Raw genomic sequence first — 22,945 nt, 5'->3', positions numbered from 1 at the left:
GGACTGGGCAAAATGCATTCTCTCCCATCCCCCTCCATCTCCTGGGCATGAGAAAACCCAGGCCTCAGTGCCCCAGGGTGACAGCCCCAGGGCTGTCCAGAGCTCTCCACAGATGTTTGTGGTCACTGCATGGAGTGTCCCTGGGCTCTGCTCTCCTCATTTGACACCAGCTCCTATGAGCCTTCCCCGCTTGTTCGCATCCTTCCTCAGAGTACAGCCCAGCCTTGTTCCCCCCATGTGCCATGACTTGTTCAGTCATTCCCCTAAGTGACAGGCATCTGCTGTCTATACTCCAGGGCCCGTGGGTCAGTCTCACGGGGTCCGAGATGGTACTTGTCTTGGTGTAGGGCACAGTTCCAAATTGCTCTGCGGTGGCCGGGTCTGTTCATAGCTCTGCCAGCAGGGCATCAGTGCCTGTGTTAGTGGTCATTTTGGGTTACATTCACACTCATAGAAGGGCAGCAGAGAGAATGTGCAAGAGAGCCCTGCCCTGCTACGGTCCTGCACAGAAGGGGAAGTGGCTGAGACAAAGCTCTTCTGCCTTTTTGCATGTTTTCAGTGAAGTCTATTGCCCCATACAAGCATTGGTGGACGCTTGAGTGATTCTTGTCTCCCTGCTTTCCCATCTGACTCTGGCCCTGGATTAATCTTCATTCTATTCCATTGGGGGTGAGACTGAAGATGCCATCAAAGCTGAATATAGCTTCCTCACCCATAATGCTCATTGCCATCTTCTACACCCTTGAAAGAAACCTGAATATGGGTCTTAGACACACTCTGCTCCCTCTCAGTGACCCTTTCCTGAGTCTTACTGTCATTCTGTGTGTAGTCTAGATGTGTTGTCTCTGCTGGGGCATGTTGGGGGTGCCCCTTTGTGTCTGCTCCATTGCACAGGCCCCGCTGACTTGCCTTACCTTGGTGGTGTCCCACTTGATGGTTCATTGGGGCCACCCCTGGTATCCTTCCGGTGACTCTTCTTATGAGCTCTGGCTTGGAAAATGTCCAGGTTACAAAGCTGGGCTTTGGAAATGCAGCAAATGCTGCAGGAGCCAGCCTGATTTCACCTTCTGCTTGGACTCGGGGCTGCTCGTGTCAGGTGATCTGATGGTCCCCTGGGGCTCTTAGTGTGACACTTGACTCCTTCCTTCCCGTAGAGCCAAGTACCCAGACCATCTCCCCCCAGTCTGGAATCCCTCCAATCTTTTGTCAACTCTCCTGTACACACCTGCTGCTGAATGGAGACGGAGAAAATCACTCCAGAGAGGGCCCATGACATTCCCCAGGTCCTCACTGCTGCCAGGCAATCCTGCTAGACACCCTCCTCGGTTCCTTCTCCCACTCTTTCTTCTCAGCATTTCTTCCCAACTTCATCCCTCCTCCCTGCTCTCTTAGCTAAGAACTTTGCCTCATATTTTACTGAAAAAATTGAGGCCATTCACCTGAGCTCCCTCTTCCTCAAATCCCATCACTCAGGTGCCTTTGGTCACAATCTCTTCCTAAACCTGTTTCACTTGATAAGTGGATCCTGTTCCGTCCTGTCTTCTCTAACAGATTGCCCCATTTTGTTGTCTTTCCTCTCTCACTCATTTTCAATCTCTCCTTGTCTACTGGTTGCCTCCCTTCTGCCTGCAAACATGCCCATATCTCCCCCATCTTGGAAAAACCCTCACTTGTTCCTTCCATCCTTGCTAACCACCATTCTATGTCTCCTGCCCTTTGTAGCTAAATAGCTGGAAAAGTCTTCATATATTGAGTGCCTCCACTTCCTCTCCTCTCAGTCCTGTGTAAGAAAATGCTCCTTCCAAAGTGACTGATGACCTCTTATTTCCAAGTCCAATGACCTTTTCTCAATCCTCATTGTCCTTGACCCCTCTGTAGCCTTTGACACTGTGTTGATCACTTTCTTCTCTAGATTTTTGGACAACCTCCCTCCCCCTGCTTCTTTTCCCTCTCTGCCCACTCCTCTATCTCCTTTGCTGGATCTTCTTCCATATCACATCCTGTAACCATGCGTGTCCCTCATGTTCTGTCCTGTGCTCTCTCCTCTCTTTGCTAACCTGGTGAGCTCATCAGCTCCTGTAGATTTAATTACCATCTGATGATTCTTGTATCTACCTATCCTGCACCTGTCTGTTGTCTCCTAGGTTGGAATTTCCAATGTTGTACATCTCAATTTGGATGGTCAGTAGACATCTTAAACTCATCATGTCCAAAATGAAACTTATCTTTCCCTCTAAACCGTTGTGCAGTCCTCTGCCCAACCGAGTTACTGTAGAGGGAAGCCAGTCTCCTTAGGCTCCCAACCTGGGGGTCATCCTGGACTCCTCTTCACTCTTAGCCTTTCCCCATCATTGCATACAGCCTGTCATTTTCACCTCTGCAACTTCTCTGATCACTTTCACCTCTATAACATCTGGTTGACTTTATCTCTATAAAATTTCTGGTCAGTTTCACTTCTGTAATATCTCTTGTGAATTTCACCTCTGCCTCATCTCTGGTTGATTTCACCTCTGTTGCATGTCTGGTCAATTTCACCTCTGCCTCATCTCTGGTTGATTTCACCTCTGTTGCATGTCTGGTCAATTTCACCTCTGCCTCATCTCTGGTTGATTTCACCTCTGTTGCATGTCTGGTCAATTTCACCTCTGCCCGCATCTCTCAAATACACCCCCTGCTTTTTTGACGTTGCTCCCACCACAGTGCAGCCCCTCATTACCTCACAGCTGGACCATTGCTGCCTCATGTCTTGCGTCCATTCTGCAATTAAAATGATTTTCCTAAAATTATGACCATGACACTGACTTTTTGTCTTTTCTTTGAACAAGATCATTCCCTGTCTCTTGGTTGTGGGCATTTTCTCTGTCCCCCAGGCCTGGAATGCTTTTCCTCCTCTGCTCCAACTAATAACCTCCCTGGCTTCCTTTTAAGGTTCAGCTAAAATTCCATCTTCTACTGGAAGCTTTCCCCAAACCTTCTTGTTTCCAGTGCTTTTCCTCTATTAATCACTGTGTATTTATCTGTGCGTAACTTACTTCGTATATATTTGTTTGCTTGTCCCCCCTCTTTGACTGTGAGCTGCTCAAGGGCAGGGACTGTCTTGTCTCCTTTTGCACACAGTAATTGCTTAATTAGTGTTTGTGGTTTGATTGATTGATCAATCCTGGAATTCCAGCCCTTCTTCCCATAGCTACCAACCTTGTTCAGGTTTTCATCACATCTTTCTTACATTATGGAAACAGCCAGGTTCTTACTGGTTTCCCTGCCTGGCTACATCTCCTACCCTTCTCCTACATCCTACAGACTGGTGCCGCCAAAATGATGTTCCTTAAGTTCAGGTCTGATCATGGCATTCCTTACTCAGTGGTTCCAGGGGTTCCCTGCTGCCTGTAGGAGCCCTTCACAATGCAACCCCAGCTTCTCTTTCCAGCCTCACTGGCCATAACTCTGTCTTTTACTCTATGACCAGTCTAGCTGGGCACCTTACTGCCGATGCCGATGACTTGGTATTGATTCCCTTTGTTTTCTCCATCTACGTGGACACAGACCTGCCCACAACACTGTGGTGTCATCTCCCTGCTTCGTTCTTTGTGCTTGCATCCTGAGCCCCAAGCACAGAACCTGGTAGGCATGGAGTAGATGCTTCATGAACACGTGCTAATTAGTTCCTTCTGTTCTTGTTTTTCATTGGGGATTTCAGTCTGATTTTTCATGCCTCAAAGCTTCTTTTGTCTTCGTGAGTAGTCAGACCCTGACCTGTCCTCAAGTTCTGGTTGGCCTCCTCCTCTGTTTGAATGCTTTGTATGGGATTAGAAGTGGGCCCTTAAACCAAGGACCATTGGATCAGATTGAACCTGGCTCTTCCCTTGCGAAGGTCCTAAAGGTGGCCATATTGGCTGAGAAGTACGCAGTGGACTACACCTGGTATGTGGACACCATCTTGAACCTGATTCGGATTGCCGGGGACTATGTCAGTGAGGAGGTGTGGTACCGTGTCATTCAGATTGTGATCAACCGGGATGATGTTCAGGGCTATGCAGCCAAGACTGTTTTTGAGGTGAGTGTGTGAGCTGTGTCAGTGACCTTCAAATTTCGTACTGCTTTTTCCTTTTTTCCTCTGAGGGATGGAAGGTTTCAGATGGTACCCTTGGTACCCTTTGCTCTTGACCTCATCCGTGTCAAGAATGGGGAGAAGAAAGTCCCTCTGGGGTGCCAGTGATAGTTTTCCATGTGGGAAATGACATGATTTTTCTAAGCCTCCTCCCTGTATCTCTAAGTAGACAAAGTTGTTCAGGAGTGAAGGAGAGTGGGAGGTGGCCATGGGGAGTGAGAGCAGCCCTGATGTTGGTGTCACTGAAATGTGGCACGTACTGCTTGTGGCTCTCTGTCTGTCTGTCTGTCTTCAGGGTCCAGAGCCTTCTCTTACGTGGGGTTTGGGTAGAAAAGACAGGAAGGCTGTAGTGAGCCAGCAGGAACACCTTCTGAGAGGTCAAATAGGGCGTGGGATGCCTATCAATCCACTTGTTGACTTGGCTTTGGACACATTCCCCTAGGCTCTTCAGGCACCAGCTTGCCATGAGAATTTGGTCAAAGTTGGTGGTTACATCTTGGGGGAGTTTGGAAACTTGATTGCTGGTGACCCAAGATCCAGGTGAGAGCCCCTGCCCCTGCACTCTGCCCTGCCTGGGCCTGGTCTCTTGGGGAGGAAGAGTGAAGAGGAGGGGCTGGGCCTCCTTCTGCTGCTGCTGACAGTCCCAGGGACCTCTCTCCGACCCTCACTCTCTCCCACGCTTCTCCCTTCTTCCTGCCCAGTCCCCTCATCCAGTTCAACCTGCTGCACTCCAAGTTCCATCTGTGCAGCGTGCCCACTCGGGCCCTGCTTCTGTCTACCTACATCAAGTTTGTGAACCTCTTTCCTGAGATCAAGACGACAATTCAGGATGTTCTGCGCAGTGACAGCCAGCTCAAGAATGCTGATGTGGAGCTGCAGCAGAGGGCTGTGGAGTACCTGAGGCTGAGCACCATTGCCAGCACGGACATCCTGGTGAGGCTCTGCCATGGGGGCGCCCGGTAGGGGAGGAGAGACCCAGAAGGCAAGGGCTGGGGGGCTGGTGGGGTTGGGGAGGCTAGTGGGGAGCATGGAGGAAGCTGAAGGGTCTCGCGGCTTGTTTCCCGGCAAGGCCACGGTGCTAGAGGAGATGCCTCCGTTCCCGGAGCGGGAGTCATCCATCCTCGCCAAGCTGAAGAAGAAGAAAGGTCCCAGCACGGTCACAGACCTGGAAGAAACCAAGAAAGAGAGGAGCACGGACATGAATGGGGGCACCGAGCCAGCGCCCGTCAATGCCAGCACTGTGGTATGTGTGCCTCAGGGCAGATTTGGGACAAGAAGGAATGCCCTCCCCCTTCCCCAGGGAGTCCATTCTTGAGCCCAAGGGCAGGCTCTCCTGCTTTATGCCTGGGCCTGACATCTCAATGATGCTTGGATTGAGATGCCCACTGGAAACGGGAAGGCTTAGGTGTGAATCGTGCGTGGGTAGCTTCCTTGGGAGTTGTGTGATGGACAAGGTGCTCACCCGCCCCCAGTGTGACCCAGTGCAGTAGCTCTGCACTTCTAGGGCAGGTGTAGGATTCTGGTTCATGCCTCTGGTTTCTCTAAAAGTGTGGTTTTAAAGTGCTGTCATTCTTCATTTAAGAGGATTTTTTCATGTGCTTTGGCAGATTAACTCCCAGGTATTTTATCAATTTTGTAGTTATGTTGGTTTTTTTTCTTTTAATTTCAAATATATTTCAATGAGCCATCCTATGTAACAAAGAAAAAAATGAGGAAAACAGAGACTCCAGTAAAACTCACAGGTTTGATCTTTAGGGGAACGTAAACAGTGTATTTGAGGTTCTGCTCCCATAGCCCCCCACTTCTGCAAGAAGGGAGGGGAGTGTGTTTTCTCACCTTGTCCCCAGGACCTGATTTAGATGTGCCTCCTTGTGCTTTTGTTGGGGTTGGGGGAAGGAATGAGCTGGAAAAATTAGCCCTGCTCCTCGCATGGAGCCTGTGAGGGCAACTCTGCGCCCGGGAGTGCAGTTGACAGAGCTCTGTCCTAGCAGGCAAGTGTTGCGGCATTATCCGCATTTTACAGATGGGGTGACTTTGGTCACTTGATTAAACAGTTAAGTGAATATCTGAGGCTGCATTTGCATCTGAATCCAGTCCTGTGTTCACTAGTTGAGGCAAATCTTGAAGAATGGTTGAGGTAAGCGCGAATAGTATTACCCTTGTTTTGGGGTAGACTAGACTTTGGAGGCTGAGCCCAAGACCTGAGCTTTGGGCTTCTTCCACACATGGCCCTGGCAGCCTTCTATCTCAACACCCACCCAGCAGGGCCCCAGAATTCCAACCTCTAGAGAACATGAGTCCAAGCCCAGGCCCTTGGGTTTGTAGCGATGACCTCAATAAGAGACAGAGACACTGGGGCATCCTTGTCTGTGCAGAGCGGGTCAGAGGGCCTGTGCTGAAGTTCTTGGAGTGGGGGAGGGGTACTCTTGAGGGTTGCTTCTCTATCTGAAGCCAGTGAGCTCCGAGCTGTCCAGAGTCATCCCTGGTGGGGTGGGCAGAGCCTGGGTCACTGATGCCTTCTCTTGGACACTGTCAGCACGGTTTGTCCTCCTGATGAGTGTGGCCAGCTTCACGTCCTACTTCGGGAGCTACTGGGCTATTGTGGACGTGTGCGCCCATCTGCCCAGGCAGTAGCCTGGAAGGAGGCAGTGGGGCAGAATTGTGTTGGTCATTCTCTCTGTGAGCTGGATGATGGATCACCTTGACTCTGTTCTGTGTCTGTGCACCCTTTGAAGGAGTCTCCTGTCACTCAGGCTCAGGACATGTGGACCCACCTGGCTCCGGTGTCCAGACCTCGCCCCTCTGCTCATCTGCTCTCTCTTCCTTCTTCCCACGTGGGCGTCCTCTGCTCACAGCCAGGAATATCTTTGCTGCCCCCCGGACAAGCCCTGGAGGTTTCCTTGGGTCTTGGCTCAGGGGGTTGGAGTGTGGCTGGGGCATGCCTGTGGCAGCTTCTGGCAATAACTAACAAGTTTGTGTATAGTTTGTGGTGCATGGTGAGGGCTGCCATCTGACACTGGACGGAGCATTCTGGTCACCCTTTCCCAGATGGGTGACTGGAGGTTAGCGTTGTTCCTGTCTGTAGAGCCCCAGCTTTTCTTTCTTTCTCTCTGATTCTCCAAGGAGGTGGCTGCACCTCGCACATTTCTTCCGCTAGACCAGCTGCCAGTGTAGGAGGAGTCCTGGGGTCCAGGGTGTCCAGTGGGAGCCAGAGATAGGGGCTGGTGCTGCCAGAAGGAACTTCTCTACCCAATGGGCATTGTGCGGGGTGGGGTTGACCCTCTTGCCATCAGCTGGCTTCATAGTGAGCCAGAAAGGGCAGGCCCCTTGCATCCCTCCCAAGGGTTGTGGGGTTCTAGGCAGGGGCATGTGAGCCCCAAACCCAGGGCTGGAAGAGCTGATTGGAAGTGCTGGGGGGAGGGACACAGGGGGAGGGGAAGAGTCTTGACTTCTGTCACAAACTTGGATTGAGAGATGAGGGTTGATCCCCTGCGGCCTTAGGTGAGAGGAGCCTGGTGCCTGTCTGGTGCCTGTGGTCATGGTGGGCCCTAGGTAGCTGGTTATGCAAAGCTGACATTTTTAAAATGTGTCTCTTAGAATTGGTAAGAAGAGGTTTTACTATAGAAGATGAAACTTGAGCGAAGTGTAGCCATTGGAGAAAGCAAACGCGCTCCAGTGCCCTTGAGCATGTTCCATGAGCTTTTAAAAAATGTCCCAAATAACCCACTTTGAAAAGACAGCTGAAGCCGTGTAGTAGGGATGGGGAGAAGAGCTCCAGCCACATAGTGTTTGACTTGAGCTTGGTCAAGGTGTGCACCATCCCTCAGCCTGGTGCAGGAGGGCTTGATAAATGGTCCATTGCTGAGTCATGGAATTGGGCAGCAGAGGACTCTGCCACTGCCTTACCAGCCTCTCACTCCCTTGCCTTTTTGGGTAGAAAGAAAAATGTGCCCGAGAAGGAAATGAAAACTACTTTGGCACTTTAGAATTGGGTTGCCCAATATCCTGGTTTTTCTTGGACACAAACCTTGTGGTTTGAGGGTTTCAGTTAACTTAGAAGAGGATTCTGAAACTAGGTGAACTGCCCCCAACCTCCCTTGTGCTACCTCACCCCTAGTGGTCAGCAGACATGTGACATGAGGTGATATATCTGGAGAGGAAGCACACTCATTGCCCATGGAGGCCCTGGGTGAGCACCACTATGTAGGAGACATCATTTCTTTGATACTGTGTGTTCTAAAAAGTTCTCAGATGCAGAATTTGGTCACTTCAATTCCCGGAGCCTTTTTCTTTTAAATCTCTTCTTTTCCATGGTTCCTTCTGAAGCTGTTTGGGTCAATCTTTTTCCTCCTGGTTGGCTGCCTCTTCCTGGGAAAGATGCATGTGAGAGCTGAGATTCTGAGCCCTGAGAGGCTGGTTGGTCTGCTGAAAAAGCCTGAAGCTTGGGACAGGCCTCTTCACCCCCAGTGAACACAGGCTGACTTTAACATAAAGCTTAAAATTGAGAAATAGGCAGGAAAGATGAGCAGTTAACAGCCACAGTCTGACCCTAAAATGCTGCTGTCATGGCAGGGAAGGCTGAGACATAAATTCAGAAGATAGCAATGTGAAAAGAGCTACCAAAAAGCCTCAAAGAAAAGTGCTCATTGGTCCCAAATCCAACAAGAATTGGACAGAGTTAAAGAAATAGGAGTGAGAGGAAAAACTGGAAAAAGAAATGAGAGTGATACGAGAAAATTATGAAAAGAAAATTAATAGCTTGGTAAAAGAGGCACCAAAAAATCCTGAAGAAAATCACGCCTTAAAAGCCAGAACTGGCCAAATGGTTTAAAAAAAAGGCTAAAAATTTGCTGAAAAGAATTATTGAAAAGAGTAGAACTGGCCAGATGGAAAAGGAGGCGCGAAATCTCACTGAAGAAAATAGGTTCTTAAAATTAGAATTGGGAAAGTGGAAGCTAATGACTCCATGAGACGTTAAGAAGCAATAAAACATCGTCAGAAGAATGAAGAAAATAAAAGAAAATATGAAACTGGAAAAGCAACTGACCTAGAAAATGGATTGAGGAGAGATATTTTAAGAATTTTTGGACTGACTGAAAGCCATGATCAAAAAAAGAGCCCAGACATCATATTTCAAGAAATTATACTGGAAAGTTACCCTGATGCAGGAGATCCAGAGGATAAAATTGACATTGAGACCTCCTGAAAAAGGTCACAAAATGCAAACTGCCAAATTCCAGAGCTTCCACGTCAAGGAAAAAATGTTACAAAGCAGCCAGAAAAAAATATTTCAAATATCGTGGAGCCACAGGATTTAGCAGTTTCCACATTAAAAGAGTGGAGGGCTTAGAATATGATTTTCCAGAGGACAAAGGAGCTAGCATTAAAACCAAGAATCACCTGCCCAGCAAAATTGAATGCAATCTTTCAGGGGGAAACATGGACGTTCAGTGAAGTAGAGAACTTTCAAGCATCCTTGATGAAAAGACTGGAGCTGAAAAGGGGCAGCTAGGTGGTGCAGTGGATAGAGCACCAGTGCAGGAGTCAGGAGGACCTGAGTTCAAATCTCACCTCAGACACTTGACACTCACTAGCTATGTGACCTTGAGCAAGTCACTTAACCCCAACTGCCTCAGTCATCCTGATGAATATCTGGTCACTGGATTCAGATGGCTCTGGAGGAGAAGTGAGGCTGGTGACCTGCACAGCCCTCCCTCACTCAAAACAAAGTCAAGTGTGAGTCATGTCGTTATTTCTCTGATGGCATGGTCTTCATCAGCAGCAAAGGATGAGTACACATGGAACTGAAAAGAAAATTTGACTTTCAGATACAAGATTCAAGAGAAGCATGAAAAGGTAAATATGAAGGAGAAATCCTAAGGGATTCAGTGAAGTCGAGCGGTTTCCATTCCTGCGGGGGAAGGTGATACTTGGTCCTCAGGACTTTCTCATTATTAGGGTCTAAGTTAGACAGCAGGCATGGGTATGGGTCGATTATGTTGGGCATGATCTCCCTACCCACCCCCAACCCCAGCCGAAATGAAGGGCTATAAAAGAGGCGTGTTCTGGTAGAAGGGGGAAAATTTTCTCACATAAAAGAGAAGGAAGAGGTTTTACAGTGGAGGGGAGGAGAGGAGGTGTTGGTGGCTGGCAGTGTTTGGGCTTCACTCATTGGAGCTGGTTCAAAGAGGGAAGGTTGTATATACATATACAGTTGTGTGTGGTAGTGGTGGTGGCTGTCCTTTGTTCTGAAGGACCAAAATGACATCATCATGTTAGAGCCAAGGTCCAGTGAGTCTGGCTGGCTGATCAGACCAGGATGAGCTCGAAATGTTCTACCATAGGTCAGGCACAAATAGTCTGTATGAACATTTGGGGTGGATCCTTTACATCTGTGCATCTTGCACCTTCTCTGATGAGGGCATGCCGTGCTGAGTGGTCCTGTGCCAGTCTCTCCCTTGTCACACAGTCAGTGCCAGAGTTCTTAAGAGAGACTCCGAGAGTGTCCTTGAACACCTTTTCTGACCATCATGAGTGCCTGCAAGGCAGTGTGTTCTCTGAAAAATAGTCTTTTAAGCAAGTGTATATTTACCCAATAGGAAACAGCAGGAGAGGTGGAGAAAAAAAAAGAGGGTGTAGATTAAGGGGGGGGCAGTGGTTAGAAGCAAAGTAGACTTTTGAGGAGGGACAGGATAAATATAAGAGGGAGAAAAGGATAGACATGAGAAAATAGGATGGAGGGATCATAACTGCGAATGGGAGGAGAGGAGCGGAGACCAGAATGAATTTACAGCCAGAATCCAACAGTCTTGTATGCAAGAGACTTTTGAACCAGATACAGAGTTAAAGTAAAGGACTGGAGAAGAACCTAATGTGCATCAGCTGAAGTCAAAAAGGCAGGGGCAGCAGTCATGATCTCAGGCAAAGCAAGAACAGAAACAGATCTAATTAAAAATGGATAATCAGGGACAGTGCACTACAGGCAATTTTCAGATGAAGAAATCAAAGCTATCTAAATAATCAAGATTGCTCCAAATCACTATTGATTAGAGAAATGCAAGTTAAAGCAGGTCAGGTACCACCTCACACCTATCAGAAATGACAGGTGCTGGAGGGGACAAAGAGAAAAATAGGTACAGTAATTGTTGGTGGAGTTGTGAACTGATCCAACCACTTGGGAGAACAATTTGGAACTAGGCCCAAAGGATTGTAAAACTGTGCGTGCGCTCTGACCGGCAATGCCATTACTAGATCTGTATCCCAGAGGGATCAAAGAAAAAGGAAAAGGATCCATATGTACAAAAACATTGATAGCTGTGTTTGTGGTGGCAAAGAAGATGCCCACCCATTAGGGAAATGTGGTTGTGATGGAATTCTACTGTGCTATCAGAAATGATGAGGGGGCAAGTTTCAGAAGACCTGCATAGATGGATGCAAAGTGAAGTGAGAAGAACCGGGAGGTCGTTGGGCGTGGTAGCAGCAGCGTTGTCCAGAGGAGCAGACTGAGCTGCCCTGGTTGGTGCAGTGACTGTAACAGAAGTACCCGCCACCTCCAGCGAGTGTGCATTGAAATAGAGTTTTCTCTCTTTGTTTTTCTTTTTTATATGAACATGCTCTGTGCACACTCACGTGTGTGATTAGCATCATTTTGGTTATCTTCATGGCAGCTGGGAGATAGGAGTCTGGAACTCAAAATTTAAAAAGGAAAGAATGCCAAAAATAAGTAAATGCTGGATGAAAACAGACAAAGCAAAGCCGAGTGTTCTAGGAATCAGTTATCCGCCAACAGTGTTGGGTATTTTTTAGGGAATTTTCCTTGTATTTGCTTAACAAAGGCCCTTCATTTTTCAAGAACAGATACCTACTGGGTGTTGTGTGTGTGTGGGGGGGGGCTGCTCTCTGCCCAGAGGGCAGTTCCTTGCCCTGTCCCTTGCCTGGTTCTCTCTGACCGCCTGTCCCGTTACTGCCTCGGGTGAGGGGAGAGAATGCTGTCTGATAAAAAGCGCGGGTGCTGTTGACATGCTCCGTGCCGTAGATGAGATGCCTGGCTGAGCAGGATGTGCCTGGAAGAGCGATAACATTAACACAGTTTGCCATGGGTGGAGCATCTGACTGCTTTGGGAGAGCCCATGTCAGGCTGGGTGGAGGGATGGGGGAGATGGCTCCCTTCTCTGACCCCAGTGTTTCTCTTGTAGTCTACTCCTTCTCCATCCGCAGACCTCCTGGGTCTGGGCACTGGCCCCCCGACCAGCACAGCACCCGCTCCGACCTCCAGTGGCAGTTTGCTGGTGGACGTGTTTTCAGAGCCTGCCTCGGCAGTGGCTCAGCTCGCGCCTGGCTCACAAGAGAACTTTGCAAGGTAGTTGAAATGTTTGTGGCATCTGGAACAGAACCCCAGAGATGGCTGCCCACCTCCTGGGCTGACTTGGGTGCTGTCCAGCCATGTACCCCAACCTCCCTCACCTGGGGACTTAATGTAGTATGCATTCCCCCTCCTTGGGCAATCTCTTGCCTAGGATCTCCCCTGCATTGTGCCGTGTATAAATGCCAGCCCAGGCTTCTGATGCTGATGCCATAGGAGTGAGTCTGTGGCCATGGCCTTCCTCTCTTGGCAACATTCCCTACTCCCAGGTTTGGCCCTTGCCTGAGCAGCGGTCCTCATGGATGACCCTCCTGCTCCTTTGGGGTGGGGCCTGGCATCAGGGAGATGCCATTCGCCTCTCCACCTCTGCAGCCTGGCAGGAGGTGCAGACCACCCATCTCCGTTTTTAACCCTTGGTTTGAGCACTGCTTCCTTGCCTCTTGCTTCTGATCTCGCCTGTGTCCTACCTTCCTTCCTGGGCCTCCTTGCTCCCCCCCATACTACCTCCTGCATCTGCCTCGCTTTTCCTCTTTTCTATGGCAGCATGAGGGCACCTCCTCCTCCCCCGACCAGCATGCTGAGCTATGGGTTACCCTGAACCTTTAAGTGGACTCTGCTGGAAGACTCAGGGTAGAGTTCACTCAGACCTTTTCTGCATTTGTCTCTGTCTCAGGGACTTCTGGGAGGACAGCCCAGACTTCCAGGTCATGCTGGCCTTTGACCCCTTCCACATGTGACCTTATTTGTCCTTGGCAGATGGGACCATTGGAGGTGCCGAAGCTGAGCTGGGGTGGGGGAGGACTGCTTTCTTGGTGCCCACACATATGTCACAGTGTTCCTGGCAGCTGTTCTCCGGCCTGGGGCACTGCCCTCTCCTTGGCTTGGTCCCCCCCCCCCCCCAAGGCCCTGTGGCTTTGTCCTACCTTGGGCCACTCCCCCCACTGGCCCTGCACTTCCTTGCTTATCTCTGTCTGTACTAACCTTGACTCTCACGTCTCTGTGCCCGCTTCCTTCTCTGTCTCCTTTTCATGCTGCTTCACTTAGTCCTGACCTGGCTTCATCTGAGCTAGTTTCTGAGGAACCCGCTGAGACAGCACGTGGTGCCGATGAGCTGACGCACAAGTAAGCGCACCTCCCCCCTCTCAGGGCAGGGCTCCCTTGGCCTGGCCTGGCTCCCCCAGCGGTGCCCTGGTGCTGTGCGGGGAGCCTGAGGGACACAGCAGGGTCCTCCAGCGGTAGGTGCTCCTCCTTTTCCTCCTCCCCCTCTCTCTCTTCTCCATCCTCTCCTCCTCCTCCCCAGGATCCTGCTTCTCAGCCTCTGAGAGGCCAGCTTGTCACTGGAGGAATCAGACATACCCAGTGGCTCCAGGCACCATCCTTAGTGGGCTTTTCTCCCCAGGTTTTGACCTTGACTTTAGGAGGCCCCCGGCCTTGTCTCAGAGAAGGCCCAGTTTGGTTAAGGCCCAGCCTCTGTAGTGCGGGGGCATCCCTAGCCTCAATGACCCTTAGGGTCAGAGAGGGCATCCAATGCATAGGCCGTGGGCCTTCCTTGTGAGGTTGGAGACCCAGTCCCCACTCACTCTGGGTGGTGCTGGGGAGGCCTGTTCCTACTTGGCCTCTGCTGGGAGTGGCCCCCCAGCCTGTGGGTATCCCTTTCTCCCCAGGTTCGTCTGTAAGAATAATGGGGTGCTGTTTGAGAACCAGCTGCTGCAGATTGGCCTGAAGTCTGAATTCCGTCAGAACCTGGGTGAGTTTCTGGCCCCACTTCTGATATCCTGGGCTCAGGGGGTCATCTCCCTGGGGGGGCCCTCAGAGGCTCTGGAGCACAGAGGAATAAAAACATGTCTCTTGTCTTCTCTCCTAGGTCGCATGTTTATCTTTTACGGTAACAAGACTTCCACGCAATTCTTAACCTTTACCCCAACACTAATCTGTTCTGATGAACTTCAGTCCAATATCCTTGCCTCCTGCCTCACCAGTCACCATTGCCTAGTGTTGGGCTCCCGGGAGGTTTGTGGCTAAGGGAAGGCCCAAGGCCGATGCCCCCACTGACCTCTGATGACCACTCTGTAAGGTGGGGATGAGAAGAGGTGTGGTGAAGATGGGGGCACCTTGTGTCTGGCCAGGGCGTGGGAAGGAAGCCCTGACCATGAGCTGCCACCCGGAGGACTGTGGTCTGCTCTGTGCCTTCCTGTGAGGCTGAAGTCTTTCCTCTGGAGCTGGTGCAGCTCCACAGAAGCTTGCTCTGCTCTTGTCCTGGCTCATCAAGGTCTGCTCAGGGTCCTTTGGGTCACCTTCAGGCCCTACTCTTTTGTGATAGTGCCGGCGTGTCTGGCAGCACACGGGCTTGCGATGCGCACCCTTGCCTGCTGGTGGTCCTTCTCTCCTTCCACCTGTCCTGCTCTGTGGCCCTCAGCCATTTTCATTGAGTTCCTTTGGGTCTCTTCCTTTGATTGTCACTTACCTCATTAGTTTGTGTTTTCCTTGCGGGAGTTAGTCCTGTTTGGGTCAGGGGCATCCCCAAGACCCCCAGGTATGCTCTGTCACTTCTAGGAGAGACCTTCCTTGTCACATTAAGGAGAATGTCCTGAGCTCCCCTTGCTAAGGAATCGGATCCCTTGGGGGAGAGCTAAGGAGTAGGAGACACAGGAGGATGGACGGCATTGAGAATGGAGGAGGTGGACAGGAGGCTCGGGGCCCCATGGCTCTCCACCTGGCGTTTTAGGCCACCGTGTGGTGCCAGCTCTAGGAGATCCTCTCCTGTCCTCATCTCTTATGTAGTAATGTGGAGACTGAAGCACTTTGTGGCAGACTGTGCCTGTGTCTGTTTCTCCCAGGGTCCATGCCATGTGCAGCTGACAGGCTACAATCTGAAAGTTGGGAGAAGCCCATGACCTGGAGGGGAGGGCATCTGTGCCTGGCCCACCCAGGGCAGCTCACCGCTTCATCTTCCCCTGGTGGTCTGTCTTTGGTGGTCTCAGACCAATCAGTCAGCATTTAGTAAGTGCCTACTCTGTGCAGGGATACAAAAGAAGGCAGTTCCTGTCCCCCAGAAACTCACAGTCTCACAGAGGAGACAACAGAAGCAAAGCTGGAGCCTCTGCCATCGCTGTCCTGCCCACCCCACAGGCAGTGGCCTTCCTTGAGTGCTTCTGGGATAGACCTCATGCAGTCTAAGCCATGGATGCACTTTTCATGCTGAACCTTGGCTTAGGCTCAGTTCAATTCAACCAATTATTACTAATGCTTCTTAAATTGTTATATAATGCTTACAAGGTTACAAGGACTGCCAGAAGGAGCTTAGGTCCAAGGGGCTGGTCCATGGGACTCCACCAATGTTCATGCTTCCACTTTCTCATCTTGTTCTTCAGAAATCTTGCTGAACTTGTTTGCCCGCATTCATCTCTTGAGGTCCGATGTCCCCTTTGCCCTCTTTCTTGGGAGTCTCTAAAGGGCAGTCTTCCCTTTGACTTAACTTGCCCTCTATGGTCTTGACAACAAGCTTGGCTGGCCCTAGGTGGCCAGAGGCCCAGATCTTGAGCCCTCCCTCCTGGTGTGAGCACTGGGGTTGTCTGTTGGTGGGCTCCCCAAGGGCTAGGACTCCACCCTCCTGGCGGACGTCGTGGGTGAGGGTGCAGGCTGCAGTCGGTCACCAGTGTAACCGGTTGGTGAGTCACCTTTTGTGACATGGTACATTGGGTGGTGGTCCAACTCCTGCCTTTGCACATGAGCTGGGCTCCTTAACCTGCTCGCACATCTGAACCTGCAGACTAAGCCGGTGGACCCGACTGTGGATGGGGGTGCCCAGGTGCAGCAGGTGGTGAACATCGAGTGCATCTCTGACTTCACCGAGGCCCCTGTCCTCAACATTCAATTTAGGTGAGTGTTGGTGCCTGGCTCTGGGGCTTGGGCAGGGGCAGCGAAGTCGCGTCTGGAGAGCCAGGGCATTCTCCCTTTGCCTTGCCATGCCCTGCCCTGCCATGCTGTGCCATGCTACACCACGCCATGCTTTTTCTTGCTTTGTCTTGTGCCTTGCCGTGCTATGCCAGGCCATGCTTTGCCACACCACGCCACACCACACCTTATTTTTTCTCTCCTTGCCTTGCTGTGCTACACCACGCCATGCTTTGCCTTGCCACATCTTGCCACATCACACCATGCCTCATTACACCATGCCTCGCTTTCTCTCGCCTTGCTTTGTTCGCCTTCTTGATGTTGGTCCTCAGATGTTAAAATAACAGAACCCTTTGAGGCCTTCGGAGATGACAGTGCCAGCGTTCCCAATGATAAATAACCCCCTGCTCTGTTCTGTCTTGGACATTCCCAGACCAGGTTTGAAGAGTTACCAAGATGACTAAAAGGCTGTGAAGAGGGGGAAGGGGAGATGGCAGCAGCTCGCGGCTGCTGGCCTGGGGCCTGGTGGGCCTGGAGATGAGCCTGGCTCTTTCTCATCTTTAGATGAGAAAGAATGGCACTAGAATGGGGTCTGTGGAGATGCTTCGCTTCCTGGACACCTCCGAAAGCAACTCCCTCTTGTCTTCTCAGAAGTGGGAGTGTAGAGCCCCATGGCCATGCTCTCTCTCATGTCTATTGTGTTTGGGGGCACTGCCCCTTCCAAACTGGGTCATCAGGCCGAGAGGTTCCTGGGATGCTTTCTGAGCTTGAAATGGCCCCAATGGAGATTGCACCCGCAGCTCTGCGGCCGGTGCAGGCCTGACCCACCTTCTCTCCTGTGTCTGTAGGTATGGGGGAACCTTTCAGAATGTGTCAGTCAAACTGCCCATCACCCTCAACAAGTTTTTCCAGCCCACAGAAATGGCGTCCCAGGATTTCTTCCAGCGCTGGAAGCAGCTGAGCAAGTGAGGACTTTGGGTAGAGCCAGAGTGGGGGTGGGGATGGCAGTACCAGGCAGCTTCATGCCTCTTTCTGACTTGTGGCCCCCCACAGTCCCCAGCAGGAGGTGCAGAACATCTTCAAGGCCAAGCACCCGATGGACCCAGAGATCACTAAGGCCAAGGTGATGTGGGCCCTGAGGCCTGGGGTGGGCCCCTTCAATGTGCAGGGCCAACGGGGGACCTTGGACTCCAGAGCCAGTGTTGTTTTCCGAATTCCCCACTGAACCAGGCTAGAGACAGTAAGCGCCTGTGGGCTGGACCCAGTGTGTCTGGCCTGGAGAGGCCCAGGCTCCAATCTTGCCTTTGTGCCTTCTCTGAACCTCAGTTCCCTCTTCTGTGAAATGGGGAAGCCAATCCTGTAGCAGGCAGGCACCTCTGAGGTTTCCTCAGTTCCATCTCTGAATTCTGCATTGGGAACAGAGGGAGAGCTCTGGGATGGGGATGGAGTGTGTGGCTCACAGACTGTGTGCTGGGCCTTCTCTCCTGTGAGGAGGGTGTTAAAGGGCTCCTACTGGCCTCTCCATGGGAGGCCCCAATGTTCTGCCACATACCGCTTCATCAACCCCATTTCTCTTGGACAGATTATTGGCTTCGGCTCTGCTCTCCTGGAGGAGGTGGACCCTAACCCAGCCAACTTTGTGGGGGCTGGCATCATCCATACTAGGACAGCCCAGATTGGGTGCTTGCTGCGCCTGGAGCCCAACCTGCAGGCCCAGGTGAGGAGATGTGGCAGGGTGCAAGAGGGTACCGGGAGGGTACGAGAAGGCACAGGAGGGCGCGGGGAGGTCATGGAAGGGCTCTGCTTCTTCCCTGAACCAGCAGCTTCCACTCTGTCTGCAGATGTATCGGCTCACTCTTCGGACAAGCAAAGAGACGGTGTCCCAGAGATTGTGTGACCTGCTCTCGGAGCAGTTTTAATGAACAGGAATGCAGAATCAGTGCAATTTGTGCGTGTGTTCCTTCTCATTGTCTCCATTACTACCCCCTGCAAATAAACACACCTTGTACCCCAGTGTCTGAATGTTGCCGTGTGCCTGAGGACTCTCCCCCACCTGTGCTGTGTCTAGCATGGGCAGCCTCAGAAGGGACCCTGGCCCCTGCGTTGTTGGGACAAATGGCACCCACTTTTGCAGGAATTAAAACGATTCTTCACTTGCATCTGTTGGGAGAGGAGGCCAAGCAGGAGGAGGAGGAGAATCTTGGCTGGGATTGAGAACATTCAGCATTTTCAGGGTAGTGCTTCTACTGTGGGTGGCCTCATGGCACCATCTGTCAGCCGCAGGGCAACCAGGGCGTAGGGTCAGGGTCTGAGCATGGGGGAGGGGAGCAGTCACCATCCTTGTCACACGTCACTTGATGGGGCAACTCCTCTGACCACATTCTTTGTCTTGTCTTTCTGCCTGCTGCCAGGGCCCCAGGAAGCCCAGGGGGAAGTCCTGGGGCATCTGCAGTGACCCCCTCAGGTCACACGTGTGGGCATGAGCTGAACGGGGGTCAGCCTTCAGGATCCCACAGGTTTTCTTGTCTGGTCATTAGCTCATGGGTTCTCTGACTTCCTTGGAGGAGAGAAGCCATGGTTCGAGGCCAGAGGAGTCCCAGTGTATGGGGCACCTGGCGGATGAACAGATGCTCCCTCTTAACTTCAAAACATGCCACTTTTGGGAGCTGTCAAGGGAAATTGAAGCATTTAGCCAGTGTGGCCCTGGCTGTGCTTTGGGGTGCTGGGATGGGGACATAGCACCCAGACTTGGGGGTTACTGTAAGCCATGGACAGAGGGCCAAGTCCTGGGGCTGGTTGGGACCAGCGGGCCCTTCCCCACTCATGCACCCACTTTGCAGCTTGAGCATCGGCTGAGCCCTGGCACACACCCTGGGCATCTTCTCAGGCTCGCCTTGCTTTGGTTCATATGGTAGGGCCTAGGTGTCAAAGGGAAGATGGAGCTGAGTGTTGCAAAGCCTGATCCCACTTCCTTCCTGTGGCCCCCCTGCCCCTCACCTTGGCCGCAGGCTCTGAACCCGTAGCACCATGTTTGTGTTGTGGTGTGATGCCTCAGCTTGTCCTTGAGCTTGTGGAAACAGTATTATTGTTCAGAGTGCAGTATTCCAGCATCACCGTGTGAAAGGCACTGAACACCCCCCAGGACCCGCCTTGTCCTGGCTGCCCAGGTGGCTCCTGCCCTGTGGACTCACCTGCTGTGGACCCACCTGGCATGGGTGGTGACCAGCTCAGCTTACGTGTCTGCCCCCACCCTTCCCCCAGTGCCTCCTTTACCCTCAGGCCTCTCTCATGACATTTTGAAAACCCGTGAATTTGTCAGAAAAGTGTGTTATCTTTTCAAAGAGAAATAAATGACTAGAATCGGCCCCTTTGTGTTTGCTGTCCTTGCTGAGGGGATTCCTTGTAGAGTATTCTCTGAAGACCCTCTGTCTCTGGGGGAAGGGCACGAAGGGCCACGGGGGCAGCAGAGGTGGAGGTGGAACTTCAGGGCCTCTTGGCTAGGGATGGCGGGTTGGACTCCAGAAAGCCCCAGCTTGCCCTCCTGGTGTTATGCTGGGCTGGCCCCAGGGAATGCCAAGACAAAACTGGGGGCTTGAGTCCGACCATGTACAGGAGGGAAAAGAAGTCTGGCTAGAAACAATCCAGGAGGATGAGGGCTCAGGCATCTGGACTGGAGGAGGCAGAGGGAGTTTAGGCTTAGGCCAACCTGAGCCATGTTGGGGAGGGTGTCTGGAATCACACAGTGAGAGGCCTCCTTGGGATGGGATTCTAGAGGCCTGAAGGAGCCTCGGGGGCTTGCTAAGAGGGAAAGTGGCCTGGTCAGACATGGGCTGACTGTGTATGGGCTGGAGGGGATGGAGGAAGGGTGTGGCCACTGGTGGAAGGGGATGCTGAGGTGGGCAGCCCACCTCAGTGCCGGGATGGTGCACTTCTCCACAAAACCCAGGATGGGGGTATGGGCTGTGCCTACAGGCCATCCTGTTGGGAGAGGAGTCGGCTGCGTGGGATTGGTTGTTGAGATATTGGGGGAGAGGAGAGGAGCAGGCCCAGGACAGAGTCCTGGTAGGCGCCCACGCACGGATGGTGGCAGTGAGCTGGAGACGGGGGTCATTGGGGTCAAAGGCTGCAGAGAGGGCGAGAAGGCTGAGGGTGCATCAGCGACTGGGAGGGAGCATGACGCTGGAGTTGTGGGTAAGGGTTAGACTGAGGGATGGTTGGGCAGGGAGTGGATGCAGCTCCTTCCTGAAGTGGCAGCCATAGGGGAGTGCTGGAGGCTCCCTGGGCAGGAGGGAGCAGTGTGTGTGGGAGAAGCAGGGAAGGTGGAATGTTAGTGAGGGAGTGCCATTCTTTGAGATGCTGGGGTCAGTGTTTTGAAGGTTCCAGACCCTCTTGGGTCCATTGGTCAAGGCTAGGAGTGTCAGGGGGAAGGGGCGAGGCTGTGGGAGGTGGGGTATGAGTGAGTCTTCTGGGACCATTAAAAGGAGAGGTCAGCTCAGAACCTAGGGAGGCCCAGAGGCCCAGCCTCATACATGCTGGCTAATCCAGGTGTAGGCACCAGGGCCTGGGATCAAATTCTGGTTCTGAGTCTTACTTGGTGCTAGTCAATTCACTTCTCTGCCCCTCCCCTGTAAAGTTAGAGGCATTCACTTATGCAGAAACCAAATAAGCATTTTAGTGCCTACTGTGTGCTAGGTGGCAGCGAGGGGACACCAGAGCGCATACAGTTTTGGACTTGGAGTCAGGAGGACTCGTCTTCCTGAGTTCAAATCCACTCTGACACTTCCTAGCTGGGTGGCCCTGAGTAAGTCGCTTCACCCTGTTTGCCTCAGTTCCCTTATCTGCAAAATGAGCTGGAGAAGGAAATGGCAAACCTTCTGGTATCTCTGCCAAGAAAACCCCAAAGGGGTTACGAGTCAGACATGGCTGAAACAAGTGAATGACAGGCTATGCAGGGTGTGCATTAGGGTTCAGTGAGCATCTCATGGGGTCCTCATAACTCTGGGAGGGAGGCGCAGCTGTGATCCCCATTTTACACACAAGGAAACTGAGGCAGAGGTAAAGTGAGTAAGCCAGTAAATAAATGTACGAGGCCTGGTACTCTCATGGCTGCGCCCTGAGCCGGCTCGAAGGCCTCTAAGATCTTGCCCAAATCTGGCTGCTCTGTCTGGACACCGAGTGGCTGGCTCTGTGGTAGCTTAACCACAAATGTCTTGGAAGATTGGCCAACTGGGCAGCCCGATGTGTGGACTTCACTGGGTGGGGGTCAGGAAGACCTGAATTCAAATCCTCCCTCAGACACTCACTAGTTGTGTGCCCCTGGCAAGTGACTGAACTGCCATTGACCACGATGACTGGAGATAGTGATCGCCCATCCCTCCCGCAGTGCTTGTGAGGCTCCCATGAGCCCATGGTTAGTGCAGTGCATGGCATGTGGGTGTTACTGCTATCTGGATTAATAATCACTATTTTTCGCCCAAAGCATTGGGTCCCCTAGAGGTGTTTCTGCAGCAGCAGCAACCTTGGGTTTCTGGGAGGCCAGTCATAGTGAAACAGGCTTAGTCCAGTGGGGCTAAGACAACAGCCCCTGCCCGGACTTGATAGATTCCACTTAGTTATTAGTCTAGCAAAGATTTTTTTTATTGAAAAAATTTACACCTAACGCTTAGAAGACAGAAAGTGGAGGTCCAGGCCTGGGGGCTGCCCCCTGCACCGTCTTGGCCCTTTGGTCTTGGTGCCAGTGTCTTCCCCTCTCCCTGCCCCAGAGCCTGCCAGGGTGTGGCTACATACTGAGGGTTAGGAGATTGTAAGAACAATTTACAAGAAATGTTGAGGTCACCCTTTAACCAGTTCACAGCAGGTGGGCAGAGTGAGCTGTCAAATCTCATATGTGGTTGGCCCACCAAATGCTTCTGTCTCTGGGCAGCTGCATCCACTCTGGCCCCCCTGACTGGGTGAGGCCAGGCCTTGGTACCAGGAGAACTAAGGATACAAGAGACCACAGCTCCTGGTCTCAAACCCTGGGCATCCAAGGCAGCTTGCAGACCTTGCCCTTATGATTCACAGGACTGGTGGGCACACGTACAACTTCCGAACACTTGCACTTGGAGCACGAGCCTCTTTCCTGGCTGCCTTGGGTCTGGGCAAGGCAGCAGGAGATCCTTGTTAGAGGTGGTGAGTGGGTAGCAGCAGCTACAGCGAGTCTCCATCTTCAAGGTGTCTGGGTTGATCCTGGACAGAGTAATGAGCAGAGGTCAGGCCAGAGCTGCTCCCTGGCGGAAGGTTGACAGGGCCTGTCCTGGACTCAGGACAGTGGAGAGGGTGTTTGCCCCTTGGCATTCCTGGAATGGGAGTAGCTTCCAAGGGAGTCCTCCCAGAAGCTTCACACAAGGGGCCTGGAGGTTCCTGCCTGTCCCCTCCCCATTTTCACTCCATAGCAGGAATTCTTAACCCTTGGTGTGTCATGGACCCTTTGATAGTCTGGCCAAGTCTATGGGTCCCCTTTCAGAGGAAGGTTTTTAAATCATCGAAGAAAGGCTAGTTTTCAGTTAGAGGTTAAGGGAAACACTTATTTTTCCCTTATC

The 22,945-nt window shown here is 51.9% G+C and overlaps 1 protein-coding gene across 2 annotated transcripts in view; it reads left to right on the top strand.

The window, feature by feature from the left end:
* AP2A2 (adaptor related protein complex 2 subunit alpha 2) overlaps positions 1 to 19,729 on the top strand; it is a 62,933-nt gene extending 43,204 nt beyond the window's left edge. For both annotated transcript variants that reach the window (XM_072637381.1, XM_072637380.1), the window contains exons 11-22: positions 3,872 to 4,054; positions 4,551 to 4,648; positions 4,810 to 5,041; positions 5,178 to 5,351; positions 12,304 to 12,467; positions 14,135 to 14,217; positions 14,335 to 14,424; positions 16,226 to 16,349; positions 17,213 to 17,329; positions 17,418 to 17,487; positions 17,947 to 18,081; positions 18,206 to 19,729. In XM_072637381.1, coding sequence (XP_072493482.1) covers positions 3,872 to 4,054; positions 4,551 to 4,648; positions 4,810 to 5,041; positions 5,178 to 5,351; positions 12,304 to 12,467; positions 14,135 to 14,217; positions 14,335 to 14,424; positions 16,226 to 16,349; positions 17,213 to 17,329; positions 17,418 to 17,487; positions 17,947 to 18,081; positions 18,206 to 18,283 — 1,548 coding nt within the window. In that variant the 3' untranslated portion in view covers positions 18,284 to 19,729. The remainder of the gene's footprint in view (positions 1 to 3,871; positions 4,055 to 4,550; positions 4,649 to 4,809; positions 5,042 to 5,177; positions 5,352 to 12,303; positions 12,468 to 14,134; positions 14,218 to 14,334; positions 14,425 to 16,225; positions 16,350 to 17,212; positions 17,330 to 17,417; positions 17,488 to 17,946; positions 18,082 to 18,205) is intronic.
* The last annotated feature ends 3,216 nt before the right edge of the window (positions 19,730 to 22,945 follow it).

This window comes from Notamacropus eugenii, chromosome 2 (assembly GCF_028372415.1).
Source record: "Notamacropus eugenii isolate mMacEug1 chromosome 2, mMacEug1.pri_v2, whole genome shotgun sequence".
Lineage (NCBI taxonomy): Eukaryota > Metazoa > Chordata > Mammalia > Diprotodontia > Macropodidae > Notamacropus > Notamacropus eugenii.
Note: the sequence above shows the minus strand (reverse complement) of the source record. Positions and strands in the feature narration are given on the sequence as shown.